This window comes from Schistocerca piceifrons, chromosome 4 (genome assembly GCF_021461385.2).
Source record: "Schistocerca piceifrons isolate TAMUIC-IGC-003096 chromosome 4, iqSchPice1.1, whole genome shotgun sequence".
Lineage (NCBI taxonomy): Eukaryota > Metazoa > Arthropoda > Insecta > Orthoptera > Acrididae > Schistocerca > Schistocerca piceifrons.
The window spans coordinates 645,370,855-645,393,925 of NC_060141.1; the positions used below are offsets into that span (position 1 = coordinate 645,370,855).

Here is a 23,071-nt window from a genome sequence, read left to right on the forward strand (position 1 = left end):
AAATTACGCTGGTAGTTCTGGAGTGCCTAATGAAAATTGTCACTTTAATAAACTTGTCTTATCGGGTTTTCTTTACTTATTCTTAATCCTAGATAGATCGATAGTTGAAGAGCTGTTCTGATAGATATAAAGGATAGTAGAAGAGAAGGCAGCAGTGCAGAAAACTAAAGATCAAATAGCACTACTACAGCTCGGGGCCCTGCGCACGCTACGGCACATATTCATCGAAGCGTAATGAATCCCCTGAGGTCTATTACGCGCTGCAAATTAATTTTAGCTTTTGCGTTACAGGCAAAGCCGGTGAAAATTCAAAAACAAATTGTTGTATCCAAGCCAATGCTAGTTTCTGCATTACACGAAATGCCGGTAAAAATTCAAGAGCAAATTGTCGTATCCAGTTCTAAGCGTGTACCTGTGCTCTGTCATTTTTAAATACCTTAGATTTTCTTACGGATAAAAATTGCTTATAATCAACGTTATCGTCTCTGAATGTGTGAACAAGTTCAGGATTGCATAAGAATCTGTTTGTCTGTGTCTTTTCGGAATCTAACTCACGTATTCTCTGTAAATTACCTAAATGATACTGGCTGTGTGAGTGTGAGAAATGTTCGGAATGTGGCGTATGCTGTGACGTGTTAGTGACTGAAACATTTTTCATCTCTGTCACTTCAATACTTTCGTCAATTTGGTTGATCTGTTGTTCAAATTTATTATCGACTTCCGAATCCAGAGTGCATGAAACTTCTGCTGACATTAATTGAAACTCGTCGCGTATCTGTGTTGCGTTTTCTGAACATTGTTCAGTGACTGCATTAATTTCATCTCTAAGTGATTCTGTTGTGGCTGCATGTGTATTATTTAATTTTTGTGCAACAGATCGAACTTCTCCACTACTGTTCCTAGCGCAAGCCTCAATTTCGTCACGTAATTGTTCTTTAGTATCATGACGTTGTACGGTAACGGCTGTAATCTGTTCACTAAGTTGTTTGTTCTGTTTATTAAGGTTGTCGTGTTTTTCGTTCGACTGTTTGAAACTTTCATTAAATTGTTTGATCGACCTGTCATATTTTTCAGTGAGTTGTTTAAAATGGTTGTCGAGTTTTTCATTAAGTTGTTGTTTGAGATTTTCATTATTTTCATTAAGTTGTTTGAAGTTGTTGTCTTGTTTTTTATTATGTTCATTAATTTGTAGCAACAATGCCATAATTTGATCCAAGCTAATATTACCTACTCTATTCTCTGTGCTGTTTGATGGCGTACCTGCAATTGTCACATTTTGTGTAACCATTTGGTCATTCTGTGATTCCCGAAAAGGTTTGCCAATCGGATGTGCACTGTTAGGCACTACACCGGAATTAAATAAATCTGATGTATTCTGACTACACTGTTCATTTTCGTTAAAAACATTTACCTGTTCGTTACGTAAATTTTGCAAACCGGGTGTGTCAAGCTGGGTAGCGTTCATTGTAACAGAACGTCCCGCGTCATCAATTGTCGATAAATTAACAGAGGACATAATTGAATCTGTTTGCTCATTATTAGCATTAAAATCATTATTAGTGGTCGGTACGCACTGGTTGTCAGTATATGGAGGATTATCGCTATTACACTGAGTGTTGCAACTATTATCGGTCAAGCTATTCGAGTCGGCTATTTCACTCATGGCACATCACGATGTACCGTTAACAGTTTTTCGCGGCATTTTCACTAATCAAAATTAAGCACAAATGAAACAAGGACAATGCAAAAATGCAACAAACACAATTACAACAGAGAGCAACAAATTGCCAATGATCTGTGAAAGCAAGAGTGACAAATTAGTAAATGCGTTGCGCCAGATGCAAACTACGTTTCGGTAAATAAGAGCAGATATATGACTACTTATCAGAAGATTCACAAAGAAATACGATCCTGGCCGGATGTCGCCAAGTGTAACCTCCCCACAAAAATATTAATTAAGTGAACCAAGTGTAACCTCCCCACGGAAATATTAATTTAAATGAATTTTAAATATTGGTTCCCATTCATAATCTGTGAGCAGAAATGCATTCACATTCAATGTACCCACAAAGTTCTTTTCTCATTTAATGTTAAATTCGAAACAGAAAAATTCCGAAACCACAAAATAATAAAAAAATTCAGTAACCTGGTAATTTTTATGACGACAGCAGCGCTGCGCCTCGGCCCTGTATTCTGAATAAAAAAAAGCAAAAAATTCTTACCTCAATAAAAACCGCGAATATATCTGCTCTTACCTAAAAAATTTTCGGCACAGCTCCGTGCAATGCTGGCCTATGCTTTGTGACTCGTGAAAGGAATTAATTATTCATTGGATAAAGTCTTTAAATTGAAACGAATGCTTTTTTTTAAAAAAAATTACTTTATATTATAAAAATTATTATTGGGGCATTTTTTGAAAGAAATTGGATGACAGTTGGTATACATTACCTGATATGCGCAAGTCTGCTTCTTTACCTTCTACAGTAATACTCATCCTCCAGAGTCCCAACCAGAGCAGACCGCAGACAAGCGCCGACTACCGCACACTACCGCCGACTCACGCAGACTACTACAGACTACTGCAAACTCTGCAAACTGATGCCGACTACTGACAAGCAACAACTAACTACATACTGCTCTCTGGTCAGAGACTCTCCTAAGTCTTGCCTGTTGCAGGCAGCGCATATAGCGCATACCTCTTACAACGATGATAATAATAATAATAATAATAATAATCTCATATTAATGTCCAATATTAGTGCCTGGTTATTTTGATAGTTTATATCCATGTGAGTTATGGATTTGAGAATCTGCTGATGTTTATCGCCTTTTCGTAATTTAATAAACTGTGGGTAGGTCTCAGTGTGACAAATGCTCTCCTTTACGAAGGCCCCCGCGGCGCTGATGTACGACGCCGTCTTCGTGCTGGTGGAGGCGTTCAACCGGCTGCTGCGCAAGAAGCCGGACGTGTTCCGGGCCAACTTCCGCCGCGGCCAGGTCTTCAACAACGGCAGCCGCGGCATAGAGTGCAACACCAGCAAGGGCTGGGTCACGCCCTGGGAGCACGGCGACAAAATCCTGCGCATCCTCAGGAAGGTACGTGGCGCGGAGTCACCAGTTACGCGGTGCTTTTTGGTACCTAACCTACAGAGCGGAGTTCCTCGCTAAAAGGCCACTGTTTCTGCTGGGCCTGGTCATCGAAGTGCCGAACTTGTACAGGCGACAGAGGAAACCCTAACTGAGAAACAAACAGTACTGCTTGACTTTAGCAAGGCTTTTGATACAGTTGACTTTGATGTATTACTGATTAAAATGAAACAGCTGAATTTCTCAAACAGCGCCATACACTTGTTCGACAGCTACCTCAAAAACAAAAGTCAACAAGTCATTTGTGGCTCGGAGAAGTCATCTTAGAAAAACCTGCGCTCTGGAGTTCCCCAAGCCTCCGTCCTTGGTCCATTACTCTTCTCGCTGTACATTAATGATATTTCTTCAGTGGTTCACTCCTGCAACTACCATCTATATGCCGACGACATCCAACTGTACATAAGTACAGGCCCCAAGAACATTGCTGACGCAGTTGCGAGTATGAACGCAGATCTTTGCTCTGTTTCTTGATGGGCACAGAACCTACGTCTGACACTAAACCCCAAGAAATCCCAAGTCATTCTTATATGTCATCTAAAGTTAATCAGCCGGTACTTTCGCGAAACAGTCCCTCAAATACTCCTCAATGGTACCCAACTAGCATACCAAAATGCAGTAAAAGACCTTGGAATAATCTTGGATGAACACCTAAACTGGGAAGAACAAACAGTCACAGCTTGCCGGAAATCGCTCTCCTCCCAACATGCAATCCAAAAATTTAGAAAATATTTCCAACCCATGTTAAACAAAAATTAGTCCAAACTCTAGTCTTGCCTAATCTTTACCATTGTAATGTAGTTGAACACGGCACAAATAGTGAAAATTCGAGATGCCTCGAGCTAGTGACGGATGCTTGCGTTAGATATGTGTGCAATATACGGTTGTATGCTCATACCAGTCCTTCATACTCCCAGCTAGGTTGGATACGTCCAGATAAGGTGCGCGATCTCTACATGATATGCTTACTTCTTCGATTTCTTAGTCACTGGTGCCCCCAATACTTATCTTCTCACATTAAACACCTATCATCATTCCACAACCGCAATACCAGATCGGATACGTCTAGCATCTTGGCTGTACCTTCACATAACACAAAATCTTTCTCCGTGTCATTCTGTATCTCAGCCATACGACTATGGAACGCGCTCCTCTGTGATCTGCGTCTTATCCAGAACCACTCGACATTCAAGAGGGAACTCAGAACTTACATATTAGGGGCGGTATAGCCACCATTGTTGTGCCCCCTCATTTCTTTCTTTCTCCTCTCCATCATAGCTTCGATTTTTACCATTCTATTTCTCTTCCTCTAACCTAGCTACCTCTTCTGTATCTCTTTCACCCCATTCTATCGTCTTGTGTCTCTGCTCGATGTGAATAACTCACAAGCTGCAAGAACATAACGAGAAAATTCCCAACTAGCAATAGGAAAGTAATATGAAAGCAATATGAAAGTAAAATATGTTTACTTTCATATAAATAGTCATTACTATTATTGTTATTATTATTATTCTCGATTGTTATAATTATTTTTTGATTGTTATCATTATCCTTGTACTACTGTCATAATGTCTAATTTTTTAACATAAATACTGTATAACACGTGATATGTCCATAATGTTCTGTAAAAACTGAAATTCGTTCAATCTGAGTATGCCTGGTTACGTGTAAGAGAGGGCCTGTAGGCCCTAATCTTGCCACGTAATATAAATGAATAAATAAATAAATAAATAAATAAAGTGTAACAGCGGAACTGGAAGACACGTTCCTGTAGTTCTGCGTGCTCCAGTCTTTATGCCGCGATTATTCTCCATGTAGCGAGGGACGTTATCAGTGTCCTGTAAATTCCAGCTATATGCTCTTGACCTCCCAGTTAATCATTCAACTGAATTCGTAACCGTCATATGGGTAGAGAACCTGGTGCTACTTAGTACACCTCTCAATCACATCTGGCTCATATAACCAGAAAGAACAATTATTTCTTACATCCAAAGACGAGTAGCTGTTACTTATTTTCGAAGTCTCCTGGACGTCAACTTTACGCAAGATAAACAAGACTACATACTGTTTGTTCTTTCTTGCCTTATCCCGTTACAGAGGGTGTTCGAATGTTGCCTTGCACAATGTGTGCTCCATATGTCTCGTCTATTTAAAACGTTTGGTTCATGGGTTCCCAGGAAACTGGAACTCCACCACTCGTCAGCCACTGCTTTGGGTGAACTCAGGCGTAAAGTAGTATTTAATACCATCACGGTAAATATCATTCTATGTTCCGCATGAGTATTAAAGGAACATTATAGTTGCCACCCATTACATGGTTCCTGTCAAACCCAAATTCTCTACCTGTTTTGCGCAAGTAGCCTCCCTTCCATTAACCCCTCTGCTCGTAGCGTTCGCAAATTGCTGCAGGAGTTCGAATGATGAGGTGCATCTGCAGTGAAAGTATCTACAGTCGTCACGCCACCTTATGTATGTAGGTATGTGTTGTATGTCCTGTGCACATGTCCCCCAGCTCCCAAGTACAAACCCAATGTCCTCAGTTCTTTATGTTCTGTCGGACATGTCCAACAGAACACACGCAACTTCTGGTACAGGAGCCGTAAAACAACTTTATTACTTGAAATCAGGAATTCCGTCGCCTACAGGCATTGAAATAAATCAATGGTGAAGTCTGAATACTTGTGCTCTACTGGGACTCGAGTCCAGATGCTCTGCCACATCACTAGAACAGTTCTCTTAAACGGCTCAGCCATTTGGACACCCTTCCTGTCCAACTCAAAGACTGAACCTGTCACACAAAGGTAAAGCCCACTTCCACTAGACCCTCTGCTTATGGCATTCGTAGGGTCCTAAAGAAGTTGGAAGATGTTGTGCATCCAGAATGAGAGTACCTCGAGCCATCCTGTCACATATATGCACATAGATATGTCGTGGGTGTCCCCGCTCACCAGCTACTATCACCCCCGTCCTCAGTGGTGTGTGTTGAACTATACTACATCAAATCAGGACCTCAGTCGCCTGCAGGTACTGCAATAAATCAATGGTGAAGTTTGAAAATTTGTGCCGGACAGACCACTGTTTGGACAGGAGCTGTAAAAGAACTATATTACGAGAAATCACGAACTCAGTCGCCTTTCGGTATTGAACTAAATCAGTGGAGAGGACTGAACATTTGTGTCAGACGCGAATACTCCGCTGCATGTCTAGACCCATTTCCTTAGTCGGCTAAGCCACACAGACATTCCTCCCGTCGAACCCAAATTCTTGACATGTAACGCACATGTAGCGCCAGTTTCAACTAGGATCTCTGCTCATAGCATTCGGAAAGTCCTGCAGGAGTGCGGAAGATACAATGCATTCACACTGAAAGTACCTGGAGCAGTCATCCCATATACACTCATGCTCATGAATTAAGAATAGTGCTGCTACAAGGTGAAACAACGCTCTGGTGGACGGTTTGCGGGTTTAAATCACCTTGGGGTATGACCATGCGGTCGCACGGTGGCGCTGGTAACAGTCCACTAATGAAGAGGTGTGTTGGTGCGTGTCAGAGTACGGTGCAGCGAGTAAGTGTGCAGACGTTTTCAGATGTTCTAATGGTGACCGTGTGTTGAAAATGGCTCAAAGAACACGTATTGATGACGTTATGAGGGGTAGAATACTAGGGCGACTGGAGGCTGGTCAAACAGAACAGGTCGTAGCACGGGCCCTCCGTGTGCCACAAAGTGTGATCACAACATTATGACAACGATTCCAGCAGACAGGAAACGTGTCCAGGCGCTACAGTACAGGACGTCCACAGTGTTCAACACCACAAGAAGACCGATATCTCACCATCAGTGCCCGCAGACAACCACGGAGTACTGCAGGTAGCCTTGCTCGAGACCTTACCACAGCCACTGGAACACTTGTCGCCAGACACACAGTCTACAGACGACTGGACAGACATGGTTTATTCGCCCGGAGACCTGCAAGGTGCATTCCACTGACCCCTGGTCACAGGAGAGCTCGTAAAGCCCGGTGTCAAGAACACAGTACACGGTCATTGGAACAGTGGTCCCAGGTTATGTTCACGAGTCCAGGTATAGTCTGAACAGTGATTCTCGCCGGGTTTTCGTCTGGCGTGACCCAGAAACCAGATAACAACCCCTTAATGTCCTTGAAAGGGACCTGTATGGAGGTCGTGGTTTGATGGTGCTGGGTGGGATTATGTATGATTGGTGCACGTACACCCCTGTAGTATGTCTTTGACAGAGGAACTGTAACAGGTCAGGTGTATCGGGACGTCATGGGTGCAGTGGGTCCCACCTTCCTCCTGATGGATGATAACTTAGTGCCCCACCGAGCTGCCATCGTGGAGGAGCACCTTGAAACAGAAGATATCAGACGAATGGAGTGGCCTGTCTGTTCTCCAGATCTAAATCCCATCGAGCACGTCTGGGATGCTATCGGTCGGCGTATCGCTGTACGTCTTCAAACCCCTACGACACTTCAGGAGCTTCCGACAGGCACTTGTGCAAGAATGGGAGGTTGTACCCCAGCAGCTGCTCTACCACCTGACCCAGAGTTTCCCATCCTGTTGTGCGGCCTGTGTACGTGTGCATGGTGATCATATTCCATACTGGTGTCGGGGTACATGAACAGGAAACCGTGGCGTTTAGTAGCACATGTGTTTCGGGACGGTTTTCTCAACTTATCACCGTGGACTTATCGATCTGTGTCGTGTGTGTTCCCTATGTGCCTATGCTATTTGCGCCAGTTTTGTGTAGTGCCACGGTGTGTGGCACCACATTCTGCAATTATCCTTAATTTATGAGTATGAGTCAATGTGGATATTTGTTTGGGATATGTCCTCGGCTCCCGGCTACAATCCCCACCGTCCTCAGTGGCTTGTGTCCTGTCGGACATGTCCGACCAAACATACACCACTGATTGTACAGCTGAGATGAGGAAACTGTATTACGAAAAATTAGGAATGCATTCTAAGGCATAAAAATAAACAAGTGGTGAAGGTCGAAAATTTGAGTCCAAGTGGGAATTGAATCCGGGTGCTGAACATCTCTAGAACGGTTACCTTAATTGCCTCCACGCGCCAAATGTGTCATTTACCAACTAAAAAGTTATACGCAGCAATGGTCAATGGCGTACTTTTAGTTTCTTTTCTTTCCCACGAAATAACTGTGTAAAAGACATTGTCCAGTCAGCCGGCTTTCCACCTACGCTTCATTCTAAAATTGTGGTCGCAAACCTACATGACTCTTTCTCCTGTTTAGGACACCAATGCGCAATCTTCTCGTACTCGAATTTCAGAAAGACGACTCTAAACTTCCTGTTCTCAACAGCACTTCAAAAAGTGCCCGATAAGCTCATTTCTTGCATATTGTGTAAGAATTTGTGGAAGAATCGCTCATCCCAGTAGGCTTTACGTCAGGTGGACGCAAAATGCCTTCACCCTGCACCGATAAGACACAGGAAACAAAGGTGCTTCGTTGGAATTCTTTGCGTCTGCATGGGAGATAAAATCAGTTCAAACATTTTCCTCGATCAAGCTGCCTTCCGAGAACTTACCTCGCTGTGCACAATGTCAAATGCAGAGCGTTTTGATAACTATACCTGGGCTTAGTTGTATTAATGACCCGTTATTTGTTACGGACGAGTCTCCTTGGTTCATTATTTTGACGTTTGAGATGGACTCGTGTTTGTGCATCGCGTTCCTGCAGCTTATGGAAAATGTTTTCTGCAATTGCGAGGAGGGCACCAGATAGAACGGTAATGGTTTTCAGCTAAGCTTTACCAGGTGATAGGAAATGTTACCTCTGCCGTTGACTGCGGGGGCTCAAACTTCTGCCTGTATCCACAGCGAGTCTTACATTCAAGTTCACTTGTATGGACTGCGGATTGTGTTGCTTCGGTTAGAGCGTTAGCTACATTTCTGTTAATAATTGCTGTGCCGTCATCTATACGTACATGATTACTCTGTAATACACACTTGTTTGGCAAAGGAAAAATGCAATCACTTTCAGTCTCTTTATCGTTCCACTTTCGAACAGCACAGAAAAAATAAACATCCAAATCTTCCTGTTAGAACTCTTATGCTGTATATCACGATATTTCTCCCTGCGTAGTCGGTAGTGAACGAAATGTTTTGCCTTCAGAAGTGAAAGTTGGTAACTCTAATTTCGGGAAAATATCTCATCGCAACGAAAAGTTCTTTGTGTTAATGATTGTCATTTCCATTCGCTTATCATAACCGTGACGGTCTCTCCACTATTTCGTGATAATGTAAAATAAACTACCCTTGCATGGAAATTTTCCATGTCCTCCGTCAATTTATCTTGTTAGTATCTCACACGGCGCAGCAAACTTAAAAAAAGAATGAGATTTTCACTCTACAGCGGAGTGTGCACTGGTATGAAATTCCTGAAAAATTCAGAATATGTACCTGACCGAGAATCGATCTCTTTGCTTTCGACTTCTTTTTAAGGCTACTGGACTGGTGGGTGCTCAGGGGACAGGGGTCGAAAACAGTCTGAGCTACCCATGTAGTACAGAAGACCCGTCCTCACAGCTTTACTTCTGCCAGTATCTCGTCTCCTACCTTCCAAACCTCACAGAAGCTCTCCTGCGAAACTTGCAGAACTAGCACTCCTGGAAGAAAGGATATTGCGATCTAGAAAATCTGGAAAGGGAAATGGAAAGGTACAGTCTGTGTGTATTTGGATCAATGCAGTGAAATGGAGAGAAGACAAGGATTTATAGTTAGAGGATTATAGCCCAATAACAACAATTGTAGCAAATGGAACAACTGTAGCAGGATTCTTTATGAATTAGATCTTATTGCAGAGATAGCTGCTGTGAACAGTTAAGTGGTAGATATATTCTAATCAGCATCAATAGCAGAACACCACCAATAAACGTATCTCGCAAGAATGTGAAGAGAAACAGAAAGTGTGTGAGGGTGTTAAACGGGGAGTATGTAATGGGATAAAATAATGTTGTAATTATGGTTGACTGGAATGAGGTAACAGGTGAAGGAACAAAAGACTGATTTAGGAAGAATCTGGGCTCAATAGCAGGAATGAGAGAGGAGAATGACTGACTTCTGCAACAGGTTTAAGTCAGTAATAGCGAAAATACTGTTAAAGTCACTAGAGGAGGACGGATACTTGTAAAAGGTCCTGAGAAACGGAATGAGTCTGGCAGAAATTTCGAAATCAGGTATAGCATTCTAAGCTTTATCCAGGGGCAGATACAGATTGATCGCAATTTAGCAACGATGAAGAATAGCAGGAAATTTAAGAGAATGGTACGGAATAATCAGTGTGGAAAGAAGTGGGATACTGAAATGCTGAAGAATGATTTTCTGTGTGAGGACAAGAACTCGTCTGACGACATGATAGAAGAAGAAATGAGAGTCTATATGCAGGACATGGCAGATCTAGTATTAGCGTAGTAGGACAACACAGCATGGGATAATCTGCGATCATATAAGGCAGAAGTGACTGCTTTATAATTTATAAACCAATGCGGGGGGTGGAAACCAAACAACTATTCTTGTTGGTACGTACGAGGTTTCGTCAGAAAGTAAGGAATGATCGGTCGCGAAATGGGACACAGTGAAAATACGATGAAGTTTTGCACAGGTGTGTTGGGAAGTGTCCTTAGTATGCCCGTCGATCGCATTACGTCTTTCTTTTTGGTTCTGAGCACAGAGGGATATAATATAGATACCTAGAACAATAGTGTCTCCCACTAAGTACGAGGGCCTGGTGAGAAATTTCGCCTGAAGCTATGCAGCCAACATTACGTAACTGTCTTACCTTTTCTTCTTCAAGTCAATTCTCAGATGCATTGTGCAGGGACAATTGGATATGTTTAATTACCCGCAATACAACCCGTAATTGTCTCCCTCTGAGTTTCATCTCCACTCACATGAACCTCTGGCTATGAAGACAACATTTTGGCACAGACAACGAGCTGTATACCAGCATAGAGAATTGGCGGAAAGCGCTGGCGGTTGCCCTATATAACGAGGCTTTTGGGAAGTTGGTACAACGCTACGAAAAACGCGTTAAGTCGCATCGGCGACTATGGAGATAAGTAGCTGGAAGTTGTAGCTAACTGATCCAAAATAAAAGTTTTGATTTTCACTGTGGTTTCCATTTCGAGACCTATCGTTCCTTACTTTCCGAATAGCCCTCGTAGAATGTATGAGACGGGAGACTTACCGCCACAATCTCAGACTTTCAGAAAAATGTGACCTGTGCAAACCCGAATATAGTTAGGGCAAATAAATAGAATTATTTCAAAATCAGCTTGCCAGCTGAAGCACCTTAGTTTGTGCCAAGAACTGCAGAACTGAAATAAAATGAGGTTCTTGTTAGATGTCGATTAGTTCGCTTTAGAAAAGGTAAAGACGCAAGAGAGGGAGACTTGACGTTGCACTTGATAATGGGTTGAAGACTTGAGAAAAAACGAGAAACGTTCATAGGACTGGTTGTCCTAGACGAAACGTAGTGCTATGTAAAATGGTGGAGGATGCTCGAAATTCTGATAAACGGAAGTTATACGATATGCAAAAGAACCAAGAGAGAAAAATAAGAATGAAAGACTAAGAACGAGAGAAGTTCTCGGAGTGATTAAGACGGGTGTAAGACAAGTATGCAACCTCTCGCCCATAATGTACAATTTGTTCATCGAAGAAACATAATAAGGACTAAGACTGAACCAAAAGCAATCAGAAGAAATGAGAAGAAGCCGAATTTAAATTAGCGATTAAGCTGACATCACAATTGGCTTCTACGAACCAGGGAACTATAAGCAATTCTGCTTCTTTTAAAGCAAAATAACTCTTGGCGGACGAAGCAAAGACATAAAAGGCAGACTAGTACGAGAAACGAGAGCATTTCCCGCCCAAAGAAGTCTTCTAGTATTAAACATAGGCCTTAATTTGATAAATTTTTAAGAATGTACGTTTGTTTGGCAGTGAATCTTAGGGAAATCTCGAAATGTGTAGTACTAAAGCTCTTGAGGTGTGATAATACAAAAGGGTACTGAAAATTAGGTGGGCTCATGTGACAATGAACGAGGAGGTCCTTCGCGGAATCGGTGAAAAAGTAAGATATGGAAGACACTAAAAAGGAGAAGGGACCGGATGATAGGACATGTTTAATGACGGCAAAGAACAACGTGCATGGTACCAGAGGGAGCTGCAGAATGAGCCCTTTACTCCCATACAATTTTGCCTTCTTTAGTATTCTCTAGTGGCTTGGACGTTTTGGGGGACCTTCACTTCTTAGCAGTCTAGAAATCTTTGGCCACCCCCATAGGTCAGAGGTCAGCATGTCTCACTGTTATTCGGGCACCCGGGTAAGATCCTGGTACTGCGAGTGGTTATTCCTTTGGGGGAGAAGGAGAACAGAGTGAACTCAGCTTTTTGATCCCAGTTAAGGGACTGTTCGAGTCAGAAGTACCGGCACTACGGTCTGGGAAGCTGTCAAAGACCGAGTGAGCTGAATGCTGACCCTACGTCCCTGAAAATTCATGCGAATGACGTGTGATACTGATTGGCCCTTCGCGGTGAGTAGATACAGATTTACCTTTAGCTGCTAAAGCTTCAGCGTCATTCAACGATAAGGTAATTCAGTCTATTTGTCTTCTTTTCTGGAAGGAACATTATGAAAGATAACTCACAAATTTCCAAGAAGGTCCCTTATGACCATCTCATACTCCGATAACCTTTCATGCTGCTTTCATAGTCTTCTTCACATAATCAATGGTGTACTTTCCAATTAGCTCGCAGGAATGTGGAAGACTTGTGATCGCATCCTGATATGCTTGTTTTAATAGATATTCCTCGAAAAGTCCAATTAGCTGGCAGGAATGTGGAAGACTTGTGATCGCATCCTGATACGCTTGTTTTAATTCCTCGAAAAGTCTGAAAGATTTGTTATGCAGGGACGTAGCCTGCTACATTGCGCCTCTGACGCCGAGATCAGTGGTCAAAGTGGCACCAGGAATGACCATTTGAATGAAAAAGAAAAATAAAGAGTAGCTGAGGACTTGCAATGTATCCAGTAGTTTCTGCAAGAGACATTTGTAAATGATGATCATCATAATGGAACGTTTTTCTGTTGTTACATTTTTTCATGCAATAGTGCGTGTGTGTTCGAACAGCTAACGCAAACGCGATGGGATAGAATTGTTTGATTCACCTCATATTTTGACTAGTAGCCTCCCCATCATTCTCCGGACTCTACATGTAAAATACGACAAAGTTTTGAACTGATTCTCTTGAACACGAGGCTACTGCTTTAACTGTTGCGTTACTACATTCGATTTGTCAAAGCAGTTAAATGCAAACACATTCCATATGTGTCTCACATCTGACCCAGTCTGCTGCTGACGTCTTTCTAGCTATGACTTCTCTGCTTCTTTCTAGATACAAGAATTCTCCCAACGCTTACCTATTCCACGACCAAGTCTTTTCCTAGCTATATGTTGATATTCATGTCCGTACTGCATCACCTTGGTCTTTATTCTGAACATCCTCTATCACTCCTTTTCTTTTTATTTATTATTTATATTTTTTCATCTGTAGGACACACAACCATCACCACCTTTAACCCAAATTCTTTATCAAGCCTCGTGTCTATTCTCTATCACAGATCTTTTAATCTTCTTACATACAGTCAGAAGATCCTTGTTTCAATTATCCTTAGCGCTGCTACCTATTCCTCTTGATCTTTAAATGCTATTCCAAAATTTTCTTTTATCTCCATCATATGGTTTTCAACGTGAAGGTACATATTGTATCTGAAGTGCTTGTCCACCTGATGAGATTAATTACACGTAATGACCCGAACCTAAAATTAAGATATACACTACATGATCAGTAGTGTCCGGACACTTACTTGTGGGCATTAAAGTGGGATCTGTCAGTCGCCCTTTATGACGACTTGCCTTATCCAAATTCAATGAGGTGTCTGAAAATCTGAGGAGGAATGAGATCCCATTCTTCCTCAAAGGCCGAAACAAGAGGATGTAGTAACATTGGACGCTGGGGCTGGAGTGAATCGTCTTAATAATTTATACTGGTCGATTGTCCGTCTTGTTGCCGTTAACGTTTTAATTGATCGATATCGGTTCAACATGAATAATCTCTTAATAACACGCGACGTAGCACATAAATTTTCTGATAGTTGGACGGGTTACTCATGTAAGCGATACATTCAGATCTGAGAATGGTTCATGTTGAATCGAATTCGGTCATTTAATAAAATTAATACAATCAAATTAGATAATAAATCAGTCTGAAAACCACTGATGGGGGATTTGTTCTTCAAGTAAATATTTGCATAGTTCTAACTCATCAAAAATATTTTCCATCTGGGTGAGGTCGGTATTCTGGATGTGTCAGACCGTATCAATAATGTTACTGTTCAAAATCCGACCTCTCGCAGATTCTGGTTTATTACAGGGTCCTCTGGCATGGTGATGCAAACAATCATCTTCCCTAAACACTTCCTCCTCTGTACGCAGCAGACTTTTTTTTTTCTTTTTTTTTTTTTTTTTGAGCCATCAGTGTTGTGACTGGTTTGATGTAGCACCACATCTCAAATGCTTCAATTCTCTTCTGTTCCGGTTTTCCCACAGTCCATGTTTCACTACACACAATGCTGTGCTCCAAACTTGCATTCTCCAAAACTTCTTCCTCAAATGAAGGCCTATGCCTGATACTAGTAGATTTCTTTTGGTGAGGACTGCCCTGTTCGCCATTGCTAGTCTGCTTTTGATATCTTCCTTGCTCTGCCCGTCATTGGCTATCGTGCTGCTTAGGCAGTAGCACTACTTAACTACATCTACTTCGTGACCATCAATCCTGATGTTAAATTGTACGCTGTTCTCATTTCTGGTACTCCTCATTGCTCGCCTTCCTTCGATTTACTCTCAATTAGACTGTTAATTCTATTCCACAAATCATTTAATTTTTCTTCACTTTCCCTCAGGATAGCAATGTGATCAGCGAATCATATCATTTATATCCTTTCACCTTGAATTTGAATTCCATTCCTCAACCATTCTTTTATTTCCATCAGTGCTTCTTCGATATATAGATTGAACAGTAAGGGTGAAAGATTGCGTCCCTGTCTTAGCCCTTATTGTTCCTCCTTGGCTCTTGTACATATTGTATATTACCCGTCACTCCCTATAGATTACCCCTATTTTTCTCAGAATTTCGAACATCTTGCACCATTTTACACAGTCGAGTGCTTTTTGCAGAGCGACAAATCCTATGAAGGTGTCTTGATTCATTTTAGTCTTGCTTCCATTATCAACCGCAACGTCAGAATTGCCTCTCTTGTTCCTTTACCTATCCTAAAGCCAAACTGATCGTCATCTAACACATCTCCAGTTTTGTTTTCCATCCTTCTGTGTATTATTTTTGTCAGTAACTTTGATGCCTGAGCTCTTAAGCTAGTTGTGCGACAATTTTCGCACTTGCCTGCTGTTGTTATCTTCGTAATGATATTTTTCCGGAAGTCAGATGGTACGTCGCCGGACTGCATTGTGATCTCAGTCTATATCTGCTCCTGTATATGCTTTACAATCCAGTATCTGATATCGGAACCTGTGTCAGACAATCATGTAATCTGATTGAAATCTTCTGGTACTTCACGGCCTTTTACATGTATACATTCTCCTCTTGCGATTCTAGAACAGAGTATTAGCTGTTAGTAGCTGAAATTTATTACAGAACTCAATTAGTCTTTGCCCTCTCTCACTCCTTGTCCCAAGCCCATACTATCCTGTAATCTTTTCTTCTATTCCTTCCCCCACAACTGCATTCCAGTTCCCGACGACTAGCGGATTTTGATTTCCCTTTACATACAATATTACCCTTTTAATATCCTCATATACTTCCTCTATCTCTTCCTCTTCAGCTTGCGACATCGGAATGTATACCTGAACTATCGTTGTCAGTGTTGGTTTACTGTCGATTCTTACAAGAGCAATCCCGTCACAGAACCGTTCACAGTAACAGACTCTCTGCCCTACCTTTCTATTAATGACGAATCCTACTCCTGTTACAGAATTTTCTGCTGCTGTTGATATTATCCTACACTCATCTGACAAGAAATCCTTTTCTGCCTTCCATTTCACTTTACTGACACCTGTTATATCTAGACTAAGCCGCTGCATCTCTCTTTTCGGATTTTCTAGCTTCCGTAACACGTTCAAGCGTCTTACATTCCACCCCGAGAATTGGTTACTCTGTCTTTTTCTCATGGCCACCTGCCCCTTAGCAGTCACCTCCCGCATATCCAAATGGGGACTATTTGGAATCTTTTGCCAATGGAAATACCCTCATGGCACTTTTTCAATTATCGGCCGCATGTTTGCAGATACACTTTATGTGTCTTTAATGCAGTAGTTTTTCGTTGCCTTCTGCATGCGCATGCCTTTGATCATTGCTAATTCTTCCGCCTTTAGGGTCATTTTCCCACCCCGAGGACAAGAGAGTTCCCAGAACCTCTGTGCCCTCTTGCACCCTCTTTGACAACGCCGTTAGCAGAATGAAGGCAACTTCTTATGCCTGAAATCATGGATCATGAATGCTGATTATTAACTGAAATTTTAAGCGGTGATGGGTTTCGAACCCAGACCCTAGAACGTTTTGATTACTGATCAAAGACGCTGCGTTTGCAGTCCACGGTGCTGGAATATAAACAAAGGTGACAAAAGTCGTGGGATACTTCTGTAGTGGCGGCTTCTGCCACCAAATGTATCAGGATGACCAAATGTAGTGCGAAGAGTTAGAAGGCACTGTAGTAAGACTCGTCCGAGCTTTTTAAGTGATTTATTGTTTCCAACTACAGTGCGCCCGTTCCTCTCGATCTGCGTCACTGGGTCCCACAGTGCTGAGGACACCACTTCATTGTCTGAGAAATGGCTTCACACGGAATTGCTACCTCAGTGACCTGTGAATGCACTTTGTATTGGCCTTGTACACCAGTGGAGTTGCGTCGCCATCAGGATGCCGGCAGTTGGCTCAGCGGTCTGCATTCCTGCCGACTCAGCGCTGCTTGGTGTGAGCTGCAGGCGGCCAGCTACATGCTTGTCGCTGGTGCGGCTGAGATCGTGGTGACAACAAGCGCCAACTATCCGGTGTCTGAATCTGCGGCCCTCGCCTTGGGATGCCTCTGGCGTGTGTTGCAAACCAGGACGACTGCCCACGGTAGTAAGCCATGGAGTGGCCCTCCGCTGGCTGGCTATGGACCCGACGTCGGCCTGAGAGGGTCTAACGAGCGACCCGCCATGGCTTGGAACGCTGGCGCCCCATCTGTTGCTGTATGTAGATGGTGGTGTGACAGGCCCTGCTGTCCAGGAGAGCTGCCACACTTGAATGAATCTCGTTGCAAATCCGCACCTATTTACATGTGGCTGTGCACCTCTGTTTTGCCATATGAGCCGCTTTGCGTCATGTATTCATAACATGCTAAGTTGGCCAGCGGGCCACTTCTGCCTGTGATTTGCGACATGCAAAACCGCTACGTATACTCTTTCAGCAATTTGACGGCGCTGTGGCCTCTATTCTACTTCGAAACTGTCGGTATGAGTAACTCACTGCGATCCGGCCCGCACCTGGCTGTAACTTGTACCCAGAATATTGCACCAAACTAACTTTCCCTATTCTAAACGGTGGTGCCACTACACTTCTTCATATCATCTCGAACGTCCTATTTGCAGGTGTAGAGCAGTAACTTGGAATGATATCAACTCAAAAATTCGTTGGCAGACCTTGCAGAAATAGTGAGCTATGCTACCTCTATAGCTGTCCATTACTGCAAAAGTGTCGATGCACGAAGTTATGCACGAACTGACCTCTTGTTTATGTTCGGTGGCATTCATGTTGGACGATTCTGGTGGCCAAATCATTCACTAATTGTTACGAATGGTATTCAAAATAACCGTGAATAATGGTGGACCGCTGACATGGCGCACTGTCATCCATAAAAATTCCAACGTAGTTTGGGAATAGGAAGTCCATGATTGGCTGCAGACAGTCTCCGAGTAGCCGAAGGCAACCATTTCCAATCGAATGATAGGTTTTGTTTGGCTGGAAGACCCAGTACATTCAATGTAAACATAGCCGGCACCCTTATGGAGTCACCATCAGCTTTACCAGTGCTTTGTTGACAAGTTGAGTCCGCCGCTTCGTGAGGTCTGCGCCACACGCGAGCTCTACCATCAGCTTCTACGACTGATCATCTGGCCAGGCCATGGCGTATGAGGGGCTGCTCGACTATTATACCGTTCCCTTTAATTCCCCACGGACAGTCACTGCTCTAGCTAGATTACTGTTAGCACTCTGGAGGTCACAAGTGATGGCTTCTGCTGATGGCATGCTAATTTTCACAACCACTCTCACCAATGCTCGACGGTTACCGTCCTTCAGTACATCACGTCTACCGGGTCTTGGTTTAGCTGTCGTTGTTCCTTAGGTTTCCGCTTCACAATCACGTCACCGGCAGTTGACCTGGTCAGATTTGTAAGGGTTGAAAGTCCCTGAGTGATTTGTTACACTGGTCAAATCCAATTACCAGTCCACGTTCAAAGCCAGTGAGCTCTTCTGGCCAACCTATTCTGTTTTCACTGCTTCTCTAGTGACTTCCACCCTGCGTCCGCTTCTCGTGACATTTAGTTCTCAATTCTGCATTAAATAGGGTGTCGAAGTACTTTTGGTCACAGGCCACAACGTGGAGGAGGGAGTGTCCTTGTGACTGAATCGAAGACCGTGTATCTTATGGTGAACAGGACTCATACCCATTCAAGGAACCCACTCCAATAAAAACCTATCCTGTATGAGAGTCCATAATGTTAAATATCTGGGAGTAAACTTTACAGCGGATGAATCGTGTGAGGCAGAAATCAAAGCGAGGATTCAAGTGTAAATCTCTCGTACTTTAACCTGAGTTCTTCAGCCGCACAAAACGTTCATCAGATCCATAGAGCTATATGTTTACGATACTTGGAGTGTCCCAGAAGAAGTCTGAGCCGTGTGCGGCTCACGTTCTTGCCGTCCATAACATGGAGTCTTGTAATAACGGTAGTGGTGTCTCGTTTCCTTCTTGTGTTAATGGCGCCACTGAGTTTGCTAGTATTGATTGCCCGCGAGCTGCAGCAGCAGCGGTTATCGATAGCCAATACTTTGGTACGACCGCTTGTATTTCCGGATCGTCGTGTGCGTCAGGCAGTTCGGCTTCGGACGGAGCAGCGAGGAGGTCCGCATCACGTGGGCAGGTCGGGATCACTGGCGGAGTGCAGGCACTGTCGGATCGAGGGGCTGTAGCTAACGACCGAATCCAGGACGTTTGAAGTTGAGTGAACCTTAACCAGTAGTTAAACCTCCACTGTTTGAGATCTCTCTGTTGTTTGCGTATTGCTGCTCCCAGGGTCGGTGAGACCAACTGCAGCAAGAGGAGTCTGTCAGGTTGGCGGATGCTATTAGCCGCCTTCTACTGCTTGATATTAGTTTCAATTTAGTGTTATTATTGGTGAAGTGCAACGAGCGGTATCTTACTGCCTACTGGCCGCTAACGCTCCACTTACCTGCCCTGGAGGTTAGCGTAATTTGCGACAGTGTACTTTCCCTCGACTTGCCGATGCTGTCCGGCATGGCGTGTAATTTGACAGCTTCCTTGATTGGGGTATGGATAATTGTTTTCCTTGTCTATCTTGGTTCCTTCTGCCTTTTGGTGTTTTAAACACCGCTTTCTGGAAGCGCAGTGCTGTCTGTCATTTCGCTCTCGCCTGAAGTATTCCATCGTTGTATTGGTTATCTGGCGTTAGGTGGATTTGCTAAGAAGGTTTATCGGCGTTTAAACCGTCTCTAGTTTGAGTTGCCCTCCTTAGGTGAATATTACTCTTGGCTACCAGTCTCACCACTTACACAGCTGTAGTAACCTTCCTCAATTCGATCCAGGGAGGAATGTCTGTGGATCACTCCGTCTTACTTGGTCAAGTTGTCATAATTGTTTAAAATTTACCTTAATGTTTTAACGTGTAACTGTCTTCCTTATTTGTAATTCAGGCCTTCAGCTGTTGAGTATTCCGAAGTTGCTTGTGGCCGTCAGGCGACTAATAATTTTGAATTCTTTCTTAGTAAGGCCTTCAGCTGTCATTGTTGTAAACTCTTTTGAATTGATTTTTGAAAATTATTTGCTCAAATAAAGTGTATATGTTTACGGTAGCCAACAGTAGCTGATTACGGCCCGATCCACAATCGTTGCCTTATCCTGCCTCTCCCTGACTACCGGGTCACAAAGTCACAAATAATCCTCCGTTTCCGAGCTGAAAGTCTTAAGGAAGATCTATGGTCCGGTACAGATGACGTCACAGCGAAACTGAGGGTCAAACGTAATTGTGAGCTGGTTGAAATTTACAATAGGTCAAATACTGTAGACGTGATGAGAACCACACCGCATGTATGGGCTGGACCTGTCGCTAGGACGAACAAACACAGTTGGAACTTTGAACTCCATGGAGTTTACTCCCTGTGGAAGAAGATCACTAGACAGACCAAAGCAAAAGTGAAGAGATGGAAACCATGACCTTCTGCAGATTCGCGCGGAGGATGACTGGTGAAAGCGAGAAAGAAAGAAGATCCAGTGGAAAGAGGTGTGTAACAGCGTAAGGTCCTCTCCACGTAATCGCATAAAGTGAAGCAAGCTCAGGTCGGTATCACTAAATTTTGCCCAAGCGAATCGCACGACTAGATGGAGACGAAACGGATACTGCAATCAGAAGAGCTACGTTATATAGCTGCTAAATATATTCTGCGTTGATGATGACATATCAGAAAAATGAACGCCACAGTAGTTGCCGGTGGAGGATTTAAGCCTACATTAGCTTTATTTTTGTGTTCGGACTTCGTATTCTAGAGGAAATACAAAGTCAGTACGTCAGCCTTCATCCTAACGGGTATATAAAAACGTGGTGAGACCACGCAAAAAATTTACTAGAAGTAGTTATATTAGAATTTCACTATCTCTTACCCACTGTAGAAATGAAATTATTTTTACAGTAAATAAATGCTCTCGGAAAAAATCGATATTGTCGTATTCGCAGGTGGAGCTGGAGGGTCTGACTGGTGAAGTGCGGTTTAACGACGACGGTCGTCGCCGTAACTACACGTTACAAGTGGTCGAAATGACAGTCAACAGCGCAATCGCTAAGGTGAGTACCATAAAAGTTTCCTGTAAAGTGCCATTGGCCTGTAAGATTCTTATCCTGAGTTGAAAAGCGTGGCTTACAACGCGTATTCTAGCTCTTTTACTATAGAAGGAGCCAACACGCCGTGTATGTCTTTAAGAATTCTTTCAAAACATTACGTAGATCATGTTGTTGATTCAGATATTCCCAAAAATTGAAAAATCGTTTTTATGATACCTGTTATCACTTCTGTCGCCTTGTCTATTTCGATCATAGATAACCCTTCTGAATCAAATATGAATTTGGACGCTCTTTTGAATGGTGTAGTAGGACCAAGAGATCAAAATATTTCAAGAATTCAGAGAGGAAACGATCGAATTATAAAACTTAGCAACAACAGGATTGAAGAAGTCGTTTCTGACAAAATAATTTCCTAAAGAAAATTTAATTTCATTGAGTTCCTCAAGACAGGGCTTTTGCAGAGGGATGAAAATGAAGACGTAGTCAACGCTTTAACCAGATTATTAAACTGAAAGTTGTAAAGACTTCTACTGAAGGACGTGTCTAGCTCACGGAGGACTACAATTAACAATTTTCAAAGAATACTGTTTCTTATTTTAACTATCGATTTTTGATTTAGTTTCTCACTCCACTTACCTGTGAAATTGGTATATTTCAGGTAGCTGAATGGTCCGACGAACTGGGTCTGACTCCTGTAGCTGCCAAGTACATGAGGCTCAGAACGAGTTCGGATAGCAAGAAGAACAAGACGTACATCGTGACCACCATAGTGGTGAGTATTTCAAAATCACAAACACCCCCAATACACTTTTGACTGTAACGAGACGCTTTTGATAAATACTGGAACACAATTTTTTCTCGGCAGATTTCAGTTGAAAAAATGCAGAAGTTGTTGTGGAAAATTGTGGAATATTTCCGTTCCAGTCCCTATAGTTTCATTAAGTTCTGATAGGTGGCGGCACTAATTTAGCCTTCAAAATGGCTTCTGTAACGGAGGTACATCCCAAGCAGAAAGCTGTCATTGAGTTTCTTTGGTCGAAAACCAGAGCATCGCGCATGTTCATAGGCGGTTGTAGATTGTCTACAGTGACCTGGCAGTGAGAAAAATGACGGCGGGTAGTTGGGTGAGGTGTCTGGCATCATCGCAACTCGGTCGCGCTGGCCTGTCCGTTCTCCCGCATACCGGCCGGCCTCACGCAGCTGTGAGTCCTGAAATAATGGAACGTGCAGACACTCGTCCACCAGCGCCCGCTAGGTACCCCGCCGCCTAATGGAAGACCCTATAGGGTAACCAAGGATCATATGCGCGAAATGCATTGCGCGCTGTGAGGCTGATCCTGACAGGTTTTTTGTCGGAGATCGTCACAGGCTAGGAAACATCGGTTCGTCAATTCGATCCGAAAACAAACGCCAACGCTCTCGGCCGTTAAATGGAGGGCCATCGGCCACTGCGTTGTCCGTAGTGAGAGAAAACACCTGAAATCTTTTGTTCCTGGGACTGACACTGTGGATCACGAAATATTGAATTCCCTAATGATTTCCTGTATTTAAAATAATAGGAAAGTCACGATCACTTTCATCGGTTATTAGATGACCGGTTTCAGCATTCTGAAGGTGCCATCATCAGATGTGAAACGTGGATTTATGAAACCATGTAGACATCATGGCACATGAGGCAGACCGTCTTATA

At 43.0% G+C, this 23,071-nt stretch overlaps 1 protein-coding gene across 1 annotated transcript in view; it reads left to right on the forward strand.

Annotated features, from left to right (window-relative positions):
* The window catches only part of LOC124795275 (glutamate receptor 1-like), a 504,894-nt gene that overhangs the window by 410,870 nt on the left and 70,953 nt on the right, over nucleotides 1-23,071 (forward strand). Inside the window, exons 8-10 of the mRNA XM_047259221.1 lie at nucleotides 2,890-3,096; nucleotides 21,277-21,384; nucleotides 22,040-22,153. Coding sequence (XP_047115177.1) covers nucleotides 2,890-3,096; nucleotides 21,277-21,384; nucleotides 22,040-22,153 — 429 coding nt within the window. The remainder of the gene's footprint in view (nucleotides 1-2,889; nucleotides 3,097-21,276; nucleotides 21,385-22,039; nucleotides 22,154-23,071) is intronic.